At 38.4% G+C, this 20,885-nt stretch overlaps 1 protein-coding gene across 1 annotated transcript in view; it reads left to right on the top strand.

Moving 5' to 3' along the window:
- Window positions 1-20,885, top strand: part of LOC126777965 (muscle calcium channel subunit alpha-1-like) — a 71,476-nt gene that overhangs the window by 17,375 nt on the left and 33,216 nt on the right. The window contains exons 2-4 of the mRNA XM_050501315.1: window positions 17,905-18,113; window positions 18,586-18,691; window positions 20,652-20,791. Coding sequence (XP_050357272.1) covers window positions 17,911-18,113; window positions 18,586-18,691; window positions 20,652-20,791 — 449 coding nt within the window. The 5' untranslated portion in view covers window positions 17,905-17,910. The remainder of the gene's footprint in view (window positions 1-17,904; window positions 18,114-18,585; window positions 18,692-20,651; window positions 20,792-20,885) is intronic.

Here is a 20,885-nt window from a genome sequence, read left to right as displayed (position 1 = left end):
TTATGTACCTTTCTTAAAATTACATAGCTTGCATGTAAAATCTTAGTTTCAAAGGTTGGTGGCGCATTGGCTACTCTTAAACTTACTGTGCCAATATCTACTAAGCACTTCTCAGGTTTACCTATTGAACAAAAAAAAAAACAATAATTTTACTAGTTTCGTGACATAAAAACCCAATACTTGAAATCAATAGTTCTCTCGAGGTAGTACTTCTAAATATGCCTTATAACCAGATTGTATATTTTTTATATCCTACTAAGGTACATGCTAAATGTTACCAAAACCTTAGTGTTACTTAGTCAGATTTCAACCTGCTATGGATCGTATATAATTTATTTAAATATTATTATAAGATACCACAAACTATAATAACTCAACTAAACAAATAAGTTCTGTGCAGTAACTCAACATCAATTAGGATTGCAATCAGTTAAACCACGTTAAAGAGGACCAGATGCTATCTGGAGATTCGTTTTATAGACTTGTAATCATTTAACTGCAAAGCGTTTCACAAATCAACATCACAAGGTATGGTAGCCTTGTTATATAGAACTAGAAAAACTCGGAAAACGTTAAAAAAAATACGAACAAAGAATACGAACAATGCCCTAAAATTATTTAATTTAATCACTTAAAAACTTAAGGAATTAATAATATTCCTATTTACCCCTCCATTTAAGCGTACAGCTTGTGTTAGAAGTGGGGACAACAACAGCCGAAAGGGTCGCGAATCGATCCGGCGACTTTTATTTCGATATCATTAAACGCTTATATTATTTATTTCTATTCTCCTTCTATTTATTATAGTATATACATATAAATATGGCACTCTCCTGGTTGTATATATAAAGTGTAAACATAAAACCTTCACCATAAAAAACATCATTACATATTATAAAATAAATGTTTCTGTCTTGCTGAGCGCGATAAACTCAAAAACTAAGCCGTGCCCCGCAAACCAATACTGTTATATGTATTACGATATAAACTACCCGTTACCCGTGCGAAACCAGGTAGCTAGTATATTATAATTGTGTACCCATTATTATGGTTATCGGTTTAAGGGTGTCAACGTCTATTAATCTCGAACACATAAACCAACATCTTTTTTATATAAAAGTAAATTAACAGTCCATAATGTCGCAATGCTTGGTTAAGCCCTCCCCTCCTTTATGAGGAGAATGTTTGGAGCTCACTCCACGCTGCTTCGATCCGGGTTGGTTGACACGGGCAAATTTTCATACGTCACACATTTCATACGTTTTCTCACGAAGTTTTCTTTCACCGCCGAGCACGAGAGTATTACAAACAAATTAAGCACATGAAAAATGTGCTCACAAAGGTGCTCACCCGGGTTTGAATACCGCAATTATCGGTTAAGAATTTGAGATTTTCGTCTCTATATGTATATTTGTATAGATACAGTTTAAATTATTTCTAAAGATGGAAAAGGCTGTGTTTTGTCAGAATATTCTAACATTTACTTTCATATACACACATTCCTAGCTTATATATGTTAGAGAATAAATAATAGTAATTAAATATAGTCCTACTTTTGACTCGTGTACGACTAATGGCAACACTGACACTTACATGGCTTATCGTCAGTAAAGCGGGGTTCAGAATCATTGTATTGAGAACATTCGGCAGTGCCGCACGTGCATACTGACCACGTCGGACGAACAAATCACACAAACTACCACGGCTTCTGCAAGATATATATGTGTGCATTAGAAGACCATATTAAGCGTCTTGTCTTTATTTAAGTTTGTGTACTCTGTATGTATATTGAGTTAACGGAACTTTTTTATATTAATTTATACATTAAATTGTTATTCAGGAAGTTTAATAGAACAATTCAAATTTCTCGAATAATAAACTTATCACTTTTATCTTCTCGGATACATCATCATCATTCAAATAGTTCCTACGTAAATATTGTTGTTAACTGAACACACCCACACATGTTACAAAAGTTCATTGCGCTACACACACATACAAAGACCTCAAATGTCATACAAAATATACTCTGATTGAATTTAGAATTTATCCGACTGCAAATTTAAAAGATGTGAATGTGTTTTATATTTATGAATATTCAATATAGCTCTAGGAATTGATCTATCGGTTTGTAATGTGGATTTTATCTAGAAGAGCCGGCAAGTAACAGCAGTTACTGTTTTCGCCCAATTAAATTACATAATTAGGTGTGTCAATTAAATACAATTTATCTTATTTACTTATAACTAGCCGAGATGGCCCTGTGGTAAGAACGCGTGAATCTTAACCGATGATCGTGGGTTCAAACCCGGCCAAGCACCACTGAATTTTCATGTGCTTAATTTGTGATTATAATTCATCTCGTGCTTTACGGTGAAGGAAAACATCGTGAGGAAACCTGCATATATCTAATTTCACTGAAATTCTGCCACATGTGAATTCTACCAACCCGCATTGGAGCAGCGTGGTGGAATAAGCTCCAAACCTTCTCCTCAAAAAGAGGAGAGGAGGCCTTTAGCCCAGCAGTGGGATATTCACAGGCTGTTACGGACTTATAACTACATTTATTAATTTAAAATTTATTCAAGTTTTTATTTTTGTTAAGAGATATTTTATTTCATAGGTATACCAAAGAAAGCCAAAATAAAATTTTTAAGAAAAAAAAAAGTCAAGTTTCTGTCAGTGTGAATGAAACGCATAAAGCTGTGAGCTGACGAAAATACATAAACGTTTATTTATACATAAATATCGTTTACATCTGAATTCATAATAACAATATTTATCGTTTCGTAGATCGTAAACAAATTTTAATACTTCTTTGAAATATTTTACGTATCATTTAACTATATATATATATTATATATATATATTTTATATTATATATATATATATATATTATTTAACTACATATTTATGTCACTTATGTTTAAACATTGAAGGTTTTTCTATTATTATATACATTTATATACTTTAGATAGAGCTTAGTGAGACTGATGAGTGAGTAGTGAGACAGATTTCAGGTAGCATTCATTGCTTATTAATAATACTGCATTGCTGTCATCGTGTTTGAACATCACATCTTCAATTTCGATTATATATTATTTCAAATATTAGATAACATTAAATTTAATTGGCGTTAGAAATAATTTCTGCCACGGCGGCCAATCTCAAGAGAGACGAGCCAACTGTGCGGGAGATATAGTGCACAAGTGTGTGCGCAAACACAGGTGCACTCTCTATTCCCTAACTACGTAGTAGTAAAACGAGTATACGTTTATGATTGAGGATATTTAAAAATAGATGGGCTTTTAGACTTTCTGTCTTTCATCTAAAACTAAAGTCTGTTAACATCCCACTGCTGGGCTAAGGCTTGGCTTCCTCTCTTTTTGAGAAGGTTTTAAAGTACATTCGACTTCATTGCCACCACCAAAGAAGGTGGATAGACGTGATCAGCCACATTTTAACTGACACATATAGGTTTTTCCACGATGGTTTCCTTTACCACCGAGCAGAAGATTAATTTAAATACACGAACTGAGCACATCAAATGAGTGATGCTTGCTCAGACTTGAATGAACAACATTCGGTTAAGTATCTCGTATTCTAGGCACTTTGTCTGTCTGGGTAGCTGCATCCAATCATCAGATATTCTACCGCCAAACAACAATAGTATTGTAACTACAGGCACGCCAAAGTCTAAGGGGGTGGGTGACCAATTACCAGTAGATGACCCATTTGTCCATCCCCCTGTCTATATTATAAAAAAAAGGAAATATACTGAGCCATCTACCTCATCTTAATTAAAAATAGCAATAACATCACGGATCTTGATTTCTTGGAACAGCAGCAAGAATTCTAGAAGCGTTTAATTAACGCAATAGATATTAATGCAGGTAATAGCCCATTTATTGCCAGAAGTTTAAATATAACTAGTTTATAGAATAAATTAATAAAATTAACTGGATAAGTTGTTTAAGTATATTGAATTATTATATGATATTTGTTAGTGCAAATAGTAATAACAAAATTGGGCAGAGGTTTTGTCCATGAATATATATATATATATATATATATGTCGTGGATTCAAATGGATTTCCATGTAAATGGCCGCCATTGTCGTCCAATACGTTGATTTTATTAAATTAGTCAGTGCGCACGTCCGGCGCTGGCGCTGTACTGAGAGCAAGAGACCAAGAGGGTCGCTCGACAAACGATAAAACGCGCTACTGACAGATACACCACTATATTTTATATTATCATCAGTCGGCTGCATAATAAAATAGGCACCCGTCTTATATTTTTACAACTTGACGTATGACAACCGACCATATACCGTAAAGGCTTTCAGCACGTTACAGCTCTAGCGTATAGCAAAGCGTTCGGGCTTACAGCATTGCTCAGAAGTTGCACTTGGAACACATTGCAAAGCGTTACAACTTTCAACATCAACTTTGGGTCAAGACACATTTGAGCCCAACGTCTCTGCAAAGCGTGGTAGCTTTCATCGAACCACAAAGCGATAATGCTTTCAATCCATCCTTCGACAAAGCGTAACAACTTTTATCGACCCACTAGGACAAAGCGATAATGCTTTCAATTCATTCTTCAACAAAGCGTAACAGCTTTCAGCTTAAATATAACATTTAATCAATCAATGACGAACGTAAGCCTTTTTATTAACACAGGAGATTACGTTCAACAAAACAACAGAATTCTCGTTTCAATTCAAAACAATGGTCGTTCAATTCTACACAGTGATTCAATTCAAATTACTAATCAGCACACCAAATCTATACATATAATAAATCTGCAGCCGTTCGTCGGCTGTACATGTAAGACATATGAGTAAATGAACGACAGAACCCAAAACAATGATTGCTAGAATTTTGTCCGTTTAACTGTTTATCTGTGCGTTTGTGCACGACAATCCTAGATACGGCTTAACGGATTTGAGTGCGATTTCTTACAATGTATTGTGGCTAACTTCACTTTGTTTCATTTTAATTGATTTATAAATAATAAAGCTACGTAAATTTAGTCACGTCGAACATTTATTCGATGCAATTGCTATAGAATAACTCCAAACTCCTTCTTCCAATGCAAATTGAACTCAGATCAATACGATCAATCATATTAAATAGAGTTCAGCTTATTCTGTTAAATATTGGTTAACTCGCACATGTAATAATAATAATTTATTTAAACACACAAACAAAAAACATAAGTTTACATATGGATTACAGATTGTTAAACTTATGTACTAAGGCATAACATTAAAATTTTGGTTTTGCTATATGTCTTGCTTATAGGGTTAACTATAACCTTTTGTCATTATCATCATCATCATCAACCCTTCGTAGTCCACTGTTGGACAAAACGTCTCTCCAATGGCACTCTATTGAGCTCCATCTTCAGCTCTCAGTCTCCATCCACTGCCAGCTATTTTGTGTATATTGTCACTCCACCTAGCCGGTGGGCGTCCCACGCTACGTTTGCCAAGGCACGGTCTCCACTCTATAACACGTCTACTCCAACGGTTGTCGGTTTTACGACATATGAGTCCAGCCCACTGCCACTTCAACTTACTAATCCTTTGGGCCACATCGGATCACCACATTTGGGATTTGATCTTTCAGAGAAACTTCGAGCATAGCCCTCTCCACAGCTCGCTGAGCGACATTAAAATGATGGATTAAACGCACTGTCATTGTCCACATCTCGGCTCTTTAAGTCATAACCGGTAAGACGCACTTGTTGAAGACTTTAGTCTTCAAGCATTGCGGTATTTGTCACGAAAAGACTTGACCAAGTTTTCTATACGCTGCCCAGCCCAGCTGTATTCCTCTACGTGCTCACTTCTCAAAGTGTCGAAACTACAAAGTTTGTCCAAGATATACATACTCCTGAACAGCTTCGAGAGGAATTCCGTTAAGAGTTATCGGTTCCGGGTTGACGTATTCATTGAAAATTATCTTGATTTTGTCCAAGTTCATGAGCTATGTCCTGCACGGTTTCTGCCACGATGACGATATCGTCTGCAAATTTCAAGTGTGAAAGGTACTCACCGTTTATTTTAACTGGTGGTAGGGCTTTGTGCAAGCTCGTCTGGGTAGGTACCACCCGCTCATCAGATATTCTACCGCAAAACAGCAATACTTGATATTGTTGTGTTTTTTTTTATTTATTTTTTTATTTAGGTTTATCAACAGTTGTTACAATATAAAACTTACTATAGATACAATTAAAATAAACAAAATATCAAACGCAATTGTACAACTAATTATAGATAAACACTGCATGCTTATTTAAAAACTTATAGACTATGTGCTTAAAATACTTAAAATCAGTTAGACTATGTAAAATTTAAATATAATTAAAAACAATAAAGAGAAAAAAATATAGGGAAAAAGAACAATCACCTTAAATAACGGAGACCTTACTTAATTAAAAAAAAAAATAAAATAAACGAAAAAACTACATATACTATACAAACGAAAAAACTACACGATACAGAAAACTGAACTACTATTATTATTTGCTTAGGGTAGTTTAAGTATCTTTTTAATTTTTTTGCGAAATTGAATTAATGAGTCATTGTATACATCAAGTGCATTACTGAATTTATTATACAGGCCGGACAAACGTGGAACCGGCAAATATCGGGCTAAAACCATACGAGGCCTTGGAACAGAAAAAACGTTCTCTATTCTCTTACGTGGATATCTGTACGGTACTCTCAACTTAAATTCGCTCAAAAGCTGTGGACAGTCTGTCTTGTCTCGGAGAATTTTATAGAAAAAAGTCAGATCCAAGAAATCTCTGCGTTTGTCCAAATCCATCATGTTAAATCTACGCAATTTGTCTTCGTAACTTAAATTCCTGCTACTATCTCTTAGAGCAAAAACGAGATGCCACAAGAATCTTTTCTGTATTCGTTCTAACCGTAAGATATGACATGCATAGTGAGGTCGCCAGATGATGGAACAATATTCTAAGATACTCCGAACTAAACTATTGTATAGAGTAATTTTAGTACTGGCCCTTCGGAACTCTTTCGTGTTACGCAGCACAAATCCTACCATTCTCGATGCCTTTGCTACAGTATTATCTATATGTGGTAGAAAGGTTAGTTTATTGTCAAATAGGACTCCAAGATCACGTACGGTTTCAACATTCATTAAAGGAAAGTTGTTAATATAGTAGGAATGTGATAAGTTGTTTTTAGTCTTGCGAGTGAAATTCACGTGAAAACATTTTTTAGCATTAAGATTCATTCCGTTTATTTGGCACCATTTTATTATGTTATTTAGGTCTTCTTGAAGATTGTCCATATCTGCTCTTGTTTCAATAATTTTAAGAATCTTCAGATCGTCTGCATATAAGTATGGCAATGAATGTTTAATGAAATCTAGAATATCGTTAATGAGAATATTAAAAAGAATCGGGCCAAGATGGGATCCCTGAGGAACACCAGATGCAATGGTGTAATTTGAAGATACAAATCCATTAATAACTGCGAAAAACGTTCTATTATAAAGATAAGATTTAATCCAGTTTAAAAGAGGTAATGGGCCTGCTTACCGTAATCTAAAGCCTCTCCCACCTGCTCTGTAAATGTCGTCAAATTTGTAGTAGTTGACCTACACTTTACAAACCCGTGTTGATACTGAGTTAAGTACTGTTTAAAGTAATTTTGAATAGGGACACACGAATGATTCAAATATTTTTCCAAAACAATTCAAAATAGAAATGGGTCGATAGTTGCTTACAAAAGTGTTGTCTTCATCTTTGAATATTGGAATTACCTTAGCCACTTTCCATTGTTCAGGAAAAATACCTGAATGTAACGACGCGTTGTAAATCTCAAGCAATGGTGTGACTAAGCTGCGAGAGCATTCCTTAATAAACAAAGGTGGTATACCATCAGGACCAGCACCTTTAGTCATATCTATCCTTTCAAGTTTTTTAATAAGTTCTGGTTTAGTCAACTGCAATGTGGAAAATATATCTGAGTACTTCTTATTAATGAAATTGGAATCTAGATGATTGTTTTGACAGTATACTGAAGAGAAGTAGGTACCGAACATCTCACAAATCTCCGTGCCATCACTAGAGCTTTTTTGATCGAGTATTAATGTGGATGGATAAGAACCGTTTCCTTTCCTCTTATTTTTAATAAATGTATATACATATTTCGGATTTCTTGTAATTTGTGCCTCGATATTATTTAAATATGAATTATAACACGTTAAATTCAATTTGTCGCATCGTTTTCTCAGAAGTTTAAATTCTAATTCGTCTAGTGGGTTTTTATACTTTTTAAATCTAGTCCTTATCTTCTCTTTTTCTTTCAGTCTTTTAGTGAGGTTGCGTGAGTACCAAAGAGGAATATTTTCGTTTCTATACGACTTAAGTGGGACTAAATCTTTTATTGTTTCCTGTAAAATTTGTTGGAAACGATCAACTATTTGATTTACATTTTTGCATTCGAAGAAAACATATGACCAGTTCATCTCGTTTAATCGATTATTAATTCTGTCATAATCAGCTTTAAAAAAATTGTATTTTTTATTTTTTGGATTTGCAGGTAAGTATTCGTGTTTATCAAGTGGTATATTAATAATTATTGGAGGATGAAATTTGTCTATTTTGGTTAAAATATCAGTTGCACCATGCGATGAACAATTTACAATGTCGGTAAGTACCAAATCCAACGTTTTATTACTGGAGTTAACTAATCTATTTTTTTTTCAGCCTTTTGCCGTCCACTGCTGGACGAAAGCCTCCCCCATAGAACGCCAACCATCCCGATCTTGGGCAGTCCGCATCCATCCCGAACCTGCCACCTTTTTTAAATCGTCGGCCCATCTTGTCACAGGGCGTCCTACACTACGTTTGCATAAGCGTGGTCTCCACTCCAACACGTGTCGGCTCCATCGGCCATCAATGCGCCTGGAGACATGACCACTTCAACGAGCTAATTCTAAGCGCGATGTCGGTGACTTTAGTTCTCTGGCGAATGTCCTCATTTCGGATTCTATCTGCCAGAGAAACCCCAAGCATCGCGCGTTCCATTGCTCGCTGAGCGACCCTAAATTGGTGGACCAGTCCTACGGTAAGTGTCCACGTTTCGGCACCGTAAGTCATTACAGGTAGGACGCACTGATTGAAGACCCTGGTCTTAAGCGACTGTGGGATCGACGATTCAAAAATATGACGTAACCTCCCGAATGCCGCCCAGCCCAAACGTATTCTTCTTTTAGCCTCCTTCTCAAAGTTGTGCCGGCCAAGTTGTATAGTTTGGCCCAGGTAGATATATTCCTGCACAACTTCAAGTGGAGAACCATTTACGACCACTGGTCTCGGGGATACATGACGGTTTGCCATAATTTTGGTCTTTTCAATGTTCATCCCGAGACCTACTTGTCTTGAAGAATCGCTCAGGCTGTTTAGCATCTCTTCCAAATCCTGCAGAGTTTCCGCCATGATGACAATGTCGTCGGCAAATCGCAGATGTGTAATGTGTTGGCCATTTATATTAATGCCGCGTCCGTTCTAATCGAGCGTCTTGAAGACGTCCTCCAATGCATTGGTAAAGAGTTTCGGTGATATTACATCTCCCTGTCTTACCCCGCGATGCAATTGGATTGGTCTTGTGCTCTGATCTTGTACTTGGACGGTCATGGTTGCGGCTTCGTACAAATACTTCACCACCTGGACATACCGACAGTCAATTAGGCATCTCTGCATGGATTCCAGAACAGCCCAGGTCTCGATGGTATCGAAGGCTTTTTCGTAGTCCACAAACGCTAGGCATAGAGGCTGATTATATTCCTCGGTCTTCTGTATTATTTGCCTTAGTGTGTGTATGTGGTCTACGGTACTGAAGCCTTTTCGAAACCCAGCCTGTTCCACGGGTTGGAAGTCATTGAATTTTCGGGCAAGACGATTTGTGATTACCCTCGAAAACAATTTGTAAACATGGCTTAAAAGTGAAATGGGGCGGTAGTTTTTTAGAAGAGCTTTATCGCCCTTCTTGAAAAACAGCACCACCACACTTCTGCTCCATGTCTTCGGTGTTATACCATTGTGGAGGATGGAATTAAAGATGTTAGCCAGCTCTCTCAGAACTGGTGTGCCTCTTGCTTTGAGAAGCTCTGAGGTAATTCCGTCATCTCCTGGAGCCTTGTTGTTTCCAAGTTGCTCGAGAGCAATCCTAATCTCGCCCAAATCGATGTCGGGAAGATCGTCTGATAGATGGCGTGTTAGTCTGGCTGGTGGGTCATCCGCACTGTGGGACTCAGGTGGAGGTACTCGTGATGAGTATAAATCGCCATAGTACTTTTCGACTTCAGCTAGAATCTCTGGTTTTGAGGTGACGGATGTGCCTTGTATGGTTCTGAGTTTTGTCAGGTGACAACAGGAGGTATGTGACTTTGCAAAAACCTTTGAGACTCAATAGAGTCTCAAAGGTTTTAGGAGTAATTTTGGCCTACCTCGCGGATGACACGCACCAGACCATTGGTGGCGTCGTCAATGCCCTGCCTGGTTTCCAACATGGCAATCATGGCATGGAAAGCATGGCATCGGTTCTGTAGTTCCAGCTGGAAGCTTTCGCAACCAGCTTCGACCTGAGGCAGAGTTGGTCTAAGAGTCGACTTCATTAACCGCGATCGTTCTATTTTAGTGTTAATATTCAGGGTGCCTCTTACCAGGCGGTGATCACTTCCAGTGTTTACCCTGTTGATCACGGAGACATCCCTAAATATTTGGCGCTTATTGGATAAAATGAAGTTGATCTCATTCATCGCTATGTTATCGGGGCTTCGCCAGGTCCACTTCCTTTGGGGCTTTTTCTGGAAAAATGAATTCATCAGAAATAATCGCTGAGCCTCGAGGAAGTTTACCAGCATTTGTCCCCGATGATTTCTGCGCCCATAGCCGAATTTTCCTACCCTCGATTCACCATCTTCTTGTACTCCCACTTTGGCATTGAAGTCACCCATAACAATTGTGTAGAAGGTATTGGTACGAGACATAGCTTTCACTATGTCTTCGTACACGGCTTCGACCTCTTCGTCAGTGTATGTAGACGTTGGGGCATACACTTGTATAACCTTCAAGGCATACCTCTCGGTTATCTTTAAGACAAGGTATGCCACCCTCGCCGACACACTGTCAACCTCCACGACATTGCATCTGAGTGACTTGTGGATCAAAAAGCCGACGCCACCTTGGGATGGTTGGTGTCCTTCTCGGAAGTAGAGTAAGTGACCGGCATCTAGTGTCATCGTGTCCTCGCCCTGTCTTCGGACTTCTGATAGACCTACTATATCCCAGTTAATACGACTTAACTCTACTTCCAATTCTGTCAGATGTTCGTCCAGCCGATCGATAATCTATTTACTTGTTGAAAATTATTTGAGTAGTGAAAATCTACTAGTTGTTGGGCTATATTAGGTAATGTATACAAAGGCTCACCTACTAAGTTCCAGTTGATGTTACCCGTTAAAGTCCCCTATAATACATCTAGATAGATCACACTGTTCAAACACTTGAATACAATTACTAATAAAATTTTCCATAGTTACTCTGGTCACAGGAGGAGGCATATAGATTGCACAAAGAGCGTATTTATGTGTCAACTGTTTGTGTTTTACGTCGAATATTACCCATAAGTCTTCATTATCACTCTCCCATTGCGAGACTCGTCGTGAATTGTAACAATTTTTGATCGCAATGATTACTCCTCCTCCGTCTAGTTTAGTCTGTCTATTATTAGAAGACCTGTCTCTCCTGTGAACAGTGTACCTATGGTCAAATAATTCCGTACTAAATATACCATCATTCAGCCAAGTTTCAGTCAGAACTATGAGATCATAATTGTAACTACATACATTTCTGTAAAATTCTAATGTTTTAGTACGTAAACCTCTAACATTTTGGTAGTATATTTTAATATTGAATTTTAATAGCATTAAACTATAAAAAATGATTACATAAGTAAAAAAAAGAAAATAAGTAAACAGTAATAAATAGATATTTAAGCAATTTTTTCCAAGGATTCCGTGTTTTTTACTATAGTATAGTCTAATTCCTCGTTTTTGCGAACAAATATTCTGCCATTCTTTTTACCCAAACAAATCTGAATTTTTTATCGTTAGCCCGTTTTCTTGCAGCTGCGTGTAGGGCTTTATTGGAAGGTGATAAATGTTCCATAATATATATTGGTCTCTTAGTTCCTACATATCCGATATCTAAAGTATTTAATTTATCTTCTGTCTTCTTGGACTTATTATACTTTTTAGCTGCAGCGAGGAAGGTATCTCGGTGTTTTGGAGAGCTTAGTTGGACTACGATCGAGCGTGGACGAGAGCTTGTTGGGTCTATTTTTGCTACTCGAGTACAATTAATTATATTTTCAGCTGTGATTGGCGATTGTATAACTTGACTTAAAGTAGACACTACGGATATAAGATTTTCGGTTTTCTTTTCGGGAATGCATTGAATTTCAATATTACAGGCCCTGCTGTGCTGTTCTAGTTGATTAATCCTATTGTTTAAGTTAGTTAAGGTAGAGCGCATTTCAGTATTTTCCTTACGTAATTCCTCGATGGTTTTAGTTGCCAATTGATATTGATTTTTAAAGTCTTCATATTGCTGACTAATAAAGTTCATAGATTCCTTTAAGTCAGAAATTTCATTTTTTAAAGATTTTATTTCCATGCCAATTGCCCCGGTAATGCTGTTTTTAAATTGCGATACAAGATCAGTTAACTCTACTTTAAAAACTTCCCTTACAATTTCAAAAATTGCTTCTTTTGTAACAGGCGAAAATCTCTCTTCAGGTGGTGAAGACACTGCGTGGCGCTTAGCCACCCGCTTTGTGACGTTTACTTCATTCACTACTGGACAGCTTTGGGACGAACCACGAGTAGGAGTGTTGTCCTGATTGATTTTACGTCCTGTGCAATTAAGACATTTCCATTGTTTTTCTGTTACTCTATTGGGTTTAAGGTGTAAGCAGTCCATATGAAAAGCCAAGTTACAGATTATGCATAGAACATAGCTACTCTTGTCGCCTTCATTCATGCAACAACCCCATTTCAACGTTGTTGTCATGATTGAAAACAAAATAATACCACTGTACTAATTGGTCTAATTTGCAGATCTGTGAGATTGCTATTAAAAAATTTAAGGTGACCAAATTCAGAAGATGGTGATGTTCTATTTATTCTTTCACTTTTCACTTCCTTTCGTCTAACCAAGCAAATAGGAGTGTTACTTGAAGTACAGAAGCAAGCGTGATAAAAAAAAAACAAAAAAACAAAGAAAAGTTGATGTATCTTGGGTGGACTCGAACGCACGTTGATAAAATGAAAATGAAATGAAAATGAAAAGGGGGGATGGGCAGCAGCGTCCCCTACCCATAAACATCTTACCCCCCTACTGCGCTCGCCAACACGCCTGCCTAGCGTGGCGAGTATGGGCAAGCCCGCTAGGCCCGACCAAGGTAGCGGTCGCGGTATCGGCAGGGCAGGGGGTGCTAAGAATCACCGGTTCACGGCAGGCTACCGTATAAAACGACTGCACATGGCAACGTACAATGGACGCTCGATGAGGCTAGACCATCACCTCGCCAAATTAGAAGTAGAGTTAAGTCATAAACTGGCATATACTGGGGTTATCTGAAGTCCGAAGACAGGGGGAGGACACGATAACTCTAGAGTCCGGTAACTTACTCTACTTTCGCGAAGGTGATAACCTCTCCCAGGGTGGTGTCGGTTTTCTAGTCAAAAAGGATCTCATTAGTAGCATTGTGGAAATCAGTAGTGTGTCGAACCGGGTAGCGTACCTTGTCCTAAAACTTTCCGACAGGTACTCCCTGAAGGTCGTACAGGTATATGCGCCAACTTCGACATACTTTGATGATGTGGTCGAAGCGATCGACGAGGACATCGCAAAGGCCCACAACGACACCTGGAAGGCCCACTACAATGTTGTTATGGGAGACTTTAATGCTAAAGTGGGAGTACAAGATAGCGGTGAATCGAAAGTCGGTCCTTACGGCTTGGGCTGCAGAAATCACAGGGGGCAAATGCTGGTAAGCTTTCTCAAAGCGCAGGGTCTCTTTTTGATGAATTCTTTCTTTCAAAAGAAGCCTCAGAGGAGGTGGACCTGGCGAAGCCCCGATAACGTGACAAGGAACGAGATAGACTTTATCATTTCGAATAAAAGGCACATATTTAGAGATGTTTCAGTGATCAACAGGTTTAATACCGGAAGTGATCACCGCTTGGTTCGAGGCACTCTAAATATCGACTTAAAAGCCGAAAGATCGAGAATGATGAGGTCTACTCTCCGACCTACCATGCTTCAAGCTGCTCAAGGCTCCGAAAAGTTCCAAATGGAACTTCAAAATCAATTCACCGCGTTGGAAACCGTAAGCAGCATTGATTAGAAAACCGACACGCTGGTCAAAATACTGTAAAACACATCCCGCAAGTGTTTTCTGCCACAGAGAAGAGACAACGCACCAAAACTCTCTGCTGAGACACTTGAGCTCATGAGAAAACGACGAGAACTACCATCGTTTTTGTCAGATAAGGCCTTAAATCGAATAATAAAAAGGCTGACGCGACGCGATCTCCGACGCTCCAATACCCGTGCCATCAAGGCTGCGATTGAGCAAAATCGGGGATAGAAAGTGTTCGCTCGCAAGTTTGGGAGGCCGCGTCTGACAAAACTTAAAACTGAAAATGGTGGGGTCGTTACCTCTAGGCCTGAGATTGTCGGAGAAGTAGAGAGGTTTTATGGGCAGTTGTTCTCTTCAAGATCGGATAAACCCGTGGGAATCAGTATTGATGACCAGCGCGCCCCTCTTACGCGCCATTACTCCGAGGAGCTCCCGGTCGTTGACCAAGGCGAGATTAGAGCGGCTCTAGAACAGCTTAAAAACAACAAAGCTCCGGGAGATGACGGAATCACAACAGAGTTGCTTAAGGCAGGTGGGACTCCGGTCCTGAAAGAGCTAGCAAGCCTCTTTAATTCCGTCATCCAACATGGCAAGACCCCGGAAACGTGGAGCGGGAGTGAGGTGGTACTGTTTTTCAAGAAAGGTGATAAAACCCTCTTGAAAAACTACAGACCAATCTCCCTCCTGAGTCACGTGTATAAGCTGTTCTCAAGAGTCGTCACGAACCGTCTCGCCAGACGACTTGACGAGTTCCAGCCCCCAGAGCAAGCCGGCTTTCGATCAGGCTACAGCACCGTGGACCACATCCATACTGTTCGGCAGATTGTGCAGAAGACCGAAGAGTACAATCAGCCGCTGTGTATGGCATTTGTGGACTACGAGAAAGCCTTCGACTCCATCGAAACCTGGGCAGTGCTCGACTCATTGCAGAGATGTCATATCGATTGGAGATATATCGAGGTACTGAGATGTCTGTACAACGCCGCTACAATGACTGTCCACATCCAGGACTGTAAGACGAAGGCGATCCAACTGCGCAGAGGGGTGAGACAGGGGGATGTAATATCCTCGAAACTGTTCACCAACGCGTTGGAAGACGTTTTCAAGACGCTGGATTAGACTGGGTATGGAGTCAATGTAAACGGCGAGTACATCTCACACCTTCGATTTGCCGACGATATCGTCATCATAGCAGAGTCGCTGGAACAACTCACCGAAATGCTGCGTAGCCTAGGCGAGTCTTCCCAGTGTGTCGGTCTCGGTATAAACTTGGACAAGACCAAGGTCATGTTCAATAGGCATGTCGTGCCGGGACCGATATACGTCGAGGGGAAACCTCTCGAAGTTGTTAGTGAATATACCTACCTAGGACAGATAATACAAGTCGGTAGGAACAACTTCGAGAAGGAAGCCGATCGAAGAATTCGCTTGGGATGGGCAGCATTTGGCAACCTTCGTTAAGTCCTCAAGTCGTCTATACCGCAATGTTTGAAGACGAAAGTCTTCAACCAATGCGTCTTACCTGCCATGACATACGGTGCCGAAACGTGGACACTAACTGCGGGACTAGTCCACAAATTCAAAGTCGCTCAGCGTGCTATGGAGCGAGCTATGCTCGGAGTATCTTTGAAGGATAAGATCAGAAATGAGATTATCCAGAAAAGAACCGGAGTCACCGACATAGCTTGCAAAATTAGCAGGCTGAAGTGGCAGTGGGCTGGTCACGTATGTCGTAGGACCGATGGCCGTTGGAGCAGACGAGTCCTAGAGTGGAGACCGCGAATCGGCAAGCGCAGCGTAGGGCGCCCTCCAGCCAGGTGGACCGACGACCTTAAGAAGGTGGCGGGCACCAACTGGATGCGGAAGGCGGAGGACAGGGAGCTTTGGCGCACCTTGGGAGAGGCCTATGTTCAGCAGTGGACAACGATTGGCTGTTGATTGATATGGATCCTACCTTTCTGAGTGTTCGGCTGTACCTGATCTTGACTGGTAGTGCAACCTAAAAGTTCTATATTGGTTGCTAAAAAGGCACTTTTTTAATTTAATAGAGAAACCCGCATCTATTGAAGTCTGGAGCTACTTGGGACTCAATATTCATTTGTTAGCAGTGGCTAAGATTTATTATCTCAGACATATATATATATACATGGACAAAACCTCTGCTGGATTTTATATATATATATGTGTATTTGTTGATGTGTTGCAATGTCATATAACTGCAAGTTATAATAAAGTAATTAAGTAAGCAAAATGATAATCATTATTATACATATTTATCATTTTACTCACCATTCTCAGATTTACCAATATCCATTTTATACATTACCTTAATTATTAACATTACGTAGCGGCCGTTTAGTAAACATTTTTCTCTTTCTGCCATTACTTATTTACATTCGAAAGAAGAAGACGGCGTTAACTACTTTAGCTGTTATTATATTAGATTAGAACGAATCACTCGCTAAACAAGTACATATTTTATTTCTTTTTAGTCGCTAGATTATATTGGTCGGTTGTTGTTATTAAAGTAAAGAAAAAAAATCAAACTAGTTACGTCAATGGTCTAGGGCGGATGAAATTATGGTGCCCAGCTATTTCTATAGACATTTGACATAGAAGGTGGGCCAGGATAGCGAAAGAAGTTTTGTGTGGTTATAAACAATATTTATTAAACAGGTAGAGTAACCATCCTGCTCAAGTTCAACAATAATTATGATCGTTCATTGTAAATACATCGCTATTTTTAGCAAAGTCTAATCATTTTAATGTTGGTAGTTGTAAAAAAAATCATATCCCGAAAATCTAAATTATATACGCGTTGGTCGTAGCGTTGAGTTTAACACATTTTATACTAAAATCTTCCCCGAAACGCGCTTCATCTTTTCGTATTATATAAATTTTTAATCACATTAAATAAATACACACATCTTACTATTACTTACATTTTATATAAAATACGTTTGGCAGGGAGGTAAGACGGCGGAGTCTCGGACGACAATTTGAGAAACTGACTGTCTATCTTAGCCGAAAATCAGAGCATCTCTCATCGAGAATTTTGAATAGAAACGGTTTATATAAAAAATTAAACATAATGTATAAAATTAGGAATAACATGCAAATATATGCGGCTGATTTTCATTTTAGCGTATTAGGTTATATTCAGTCGACTTTTTAAGTTAAAAGTCTTTCGGATCAATGATAGTGACGTTTCAAGGTCGAATTTGACTTTATACAATACGGTATAACTTTTGTCACGTTGTTCACTTAGTATATATATGTAGACATATGTAGAACACTTGTTTCTGAATTTATGAACAATATATTATGTAAATTACGCAATACTCTCCATCTTTATACTTCAATTAAATATTCAAAGTTTTTTTTAAGTATACCTTTCAGGTTCACAGGTTAATTTTTATTCGTTTTAGGTAAAAATGCCAGATCAAGCACAGACAGCGGGAGCAACGACACCTGAAACCGAAGCGCCGGATACAGGGCAACCAGCTGCACAGCCACAGCCCCGTAAGCAAGCGCGGCCAAGGGGCAAGCCTCAGCCTGAGAAGCCGAAGAGGAGTTTATTGTGCCTGGGTCTGAAGAACCCTTTACGAAAGCTGTGTTACGACATTGTTGAATGGAAGTATCCTTTGAATTTAATATGACGTGGCTAATAGATAGTATTGTAATTATCATTTTAAAAGAAGGGTGTCAATTTAAGATGGCACCAAATTATATATAGGAAAGACCAATTTTTTTATTAACGGCATAGCTTCGAAGGCATGTCATACGGTATATCATGGTGCATTTATAAAGTTACTTATAAAACATTTTAAATTCGTGTTTTAAATAATAATATTCAATATACATTACACATGTCGTACCTATCTAAAAGTAAAAAGGGAATAAGCTCTCATTGGATTCATTAAATATATTAAGTGATGTCATTCTTACTTTTGTTGTCAAGTTTATAAATACACAAAAAAACCTGCTAAACATATTGTGATAACATTTGATTCGAATATAGGTTGAACTGGGAGAGAAGATACACTAGTTTTCAAATCAAATATAAAAAAATAAATTTTTATAAAAAATAATTTCCTATAAACCATCAGACCTTTCGAGTATATGATATTGACGACGATCTTCGCAAACTGTATCGCGTTAGCTGTCTTCACCCCCTACCCCTCGGGAGATACAAACAATACTAATCAAATATTGGTAAGTTACTCGTATACATATCTCGTATCGTAGTTACATATTTTCCTTGTATTCTAAGTGCTCTGTGCCAAACATTTTAATGTTAAAGGAATTCTGCGTATCAAATTATGTTTTTACTGTGTAGCATAGATAGGTGGATTGTCAAATGGGACACCTGATAAGTGGTCACCGCCATTGTCATTGACACAGTAAGAAGTATTAACTTTTTCTAACATCGTCATTGAGGCACCACTATTGTTACTCGGGAACTAAGATGCTATGTGCCTGTCAACTACAGGCACAAGGGCCATTTGGTATGAAGATTAATCTCAAGGAAGGATATAGGATTTTATTTTTTACCTCATACTTGCCCTTCTCCTCGAAAGACGCGGGCGAAGGCAGCGATAACTGGTTTATCATAAGAAATTAATCATATTCTAAAAATGTCAATTTTTTTCTCTGTTCTTTAATACGATACATTAAATGAATTCGGTGAACCAGATGTCTTGTGAACGTTTCCTGTTTAATTTTATTATTAGGTCCGTACATATGAAATTGGCGTTTTGTATGGGAGGAATACAAAGTCAATTTTTTTTTTGTAAAATATATTTAATTAATCAAAGTTACTAAGTTGTTATCTATGCACTTTTGCCATCTTATAGGTAGTTCATTGATCCCTTTATTAAAAAAAATCTATTGAAGCAAGGTCCGGGAAGTACGATGGATGTCGCAGACATTCCAATTGTAACTCATCTAACTTAGTGGTTGTTTGTTGTGCAGTGTGTGGTCTTGCGTTGTCGTGAAGCAGAGCGATTATCGTGGCCTAGAGCGATTGGCCAATCTCGGTTGTTTAGCAGTTAGTTCTTCCTTCATGGTTTGCAGTTGCTGAAAAAAGATATCTGCCGTAATCGTTTGGCCAGATTTTAGAAAGCTGTAGTGAACGACACTGGCGCTAGTCCGCCAAACACACACAAGTAACTTTTTCTGAGTCAATTTTCTGCCCTATAGGCAGGGTTTGGCTGGGTCTCCAGGGTTCAGCCATTGCGACGAGCGCTTCCGTTTATCGTACAGTATCCACTTTTCATCACAAATAATGATTCGATTTAAAATCCCTTCATTATTGTGCCGGTTGAGCAAAGTAACACAGCAGTCGACGCGTGTTTGCAAGTTCGATTCACACAATTCATGAGGCATCCATCGTTCAAGTTTTTTTTACTTTCCCGATTTGCTTAAAGTGCATTAATGCAGTTTTATCACTTACCCCGACGCCTGCAGCAATCTCTGAAGTACTTTGTGATGGATCTGCTTCTACAATAGCCTTTAATTCTTCATTTTCCACTTTGGTCTCTGGCCGCCTACAGGGTTGGTTCTGAAGGTCGAAATTTCCAGAACGAAAACGTTGAAACCAAAAACGTACCGTGCTTTCTTTTGCGACACCAGCACCGTACACATCATTAATCCTTCGAGCTGTTTCTGCAGCACTGGTGCCACGGTAGAACACGTACTCGTAAATATACCGATATTTCATGTTTTTCAAAATGAGGAAAAAATAAATGAATGACTGTTTTCAAAACTCAAATGTACCAGCTAAATTAATTTATAAATTTGAATTTGGAATTCTTAACCAAAAAAGAGATATTTCAGATCAAAGTGGTCAGTATGACAAAACACTAATTTCATATGTAAGGACCTAATATAATATTAACGATATAATTATCAAATAAGCGTCATTAAATAAATATAACCTTCTAGTGCCGTATTCTAAACGGGTTTCTTAACCAAATATGTTGGGTTCAAATCAGCCCCATTGAGTTTTCGTGAGCTTAATCTGCTCTCAAGCTGATAAGCTGTCTGACGAATCTGCGTCTATATCCAACATTCCTTAATGGAACAACGGGGTAAAGAGACTTCATATTTTTCAACTGTTTTAATTGATGGCATTTCGTTGACAGTTGATAATTTACTTTTATTTTTATTCTAGGAAAAAGTTGAATGGATCTTCATGGCTATATTTACGGGGGAGTGCGTTATGAAGATCATCGCGTACGGATTTCTGTTTCATCCCGGTGCTTATTTGAGAAACACGTGGAACAGTCTAGATTTTACAATTGTTACTATCGGGTTAGTGATATATAACTTTACAATAATACTATATATAATATAGTATAGTTATTCTTATATTATTTATTCTGTGCACGAATAATATGGAATTAAG

This window comes from Nymphalis io, chromosome 24 (assembly GCF_905147045.1).
Source record: "Nymphalis io chromosome 24, ilAglIoxx1.1, whole genome shotgun sequence".
NCBI classification, from domain to species: Eukaryota; Metazoa; Arthropoda; class Insecta; order Lepidoptera; family Nymphalidae; genus Nymphalis; species Nymphalis io.
Note: the sequence above shows the minus strand (reverse complement) of the source record. Positions and strands in the feature narration are given on the sequence as shown.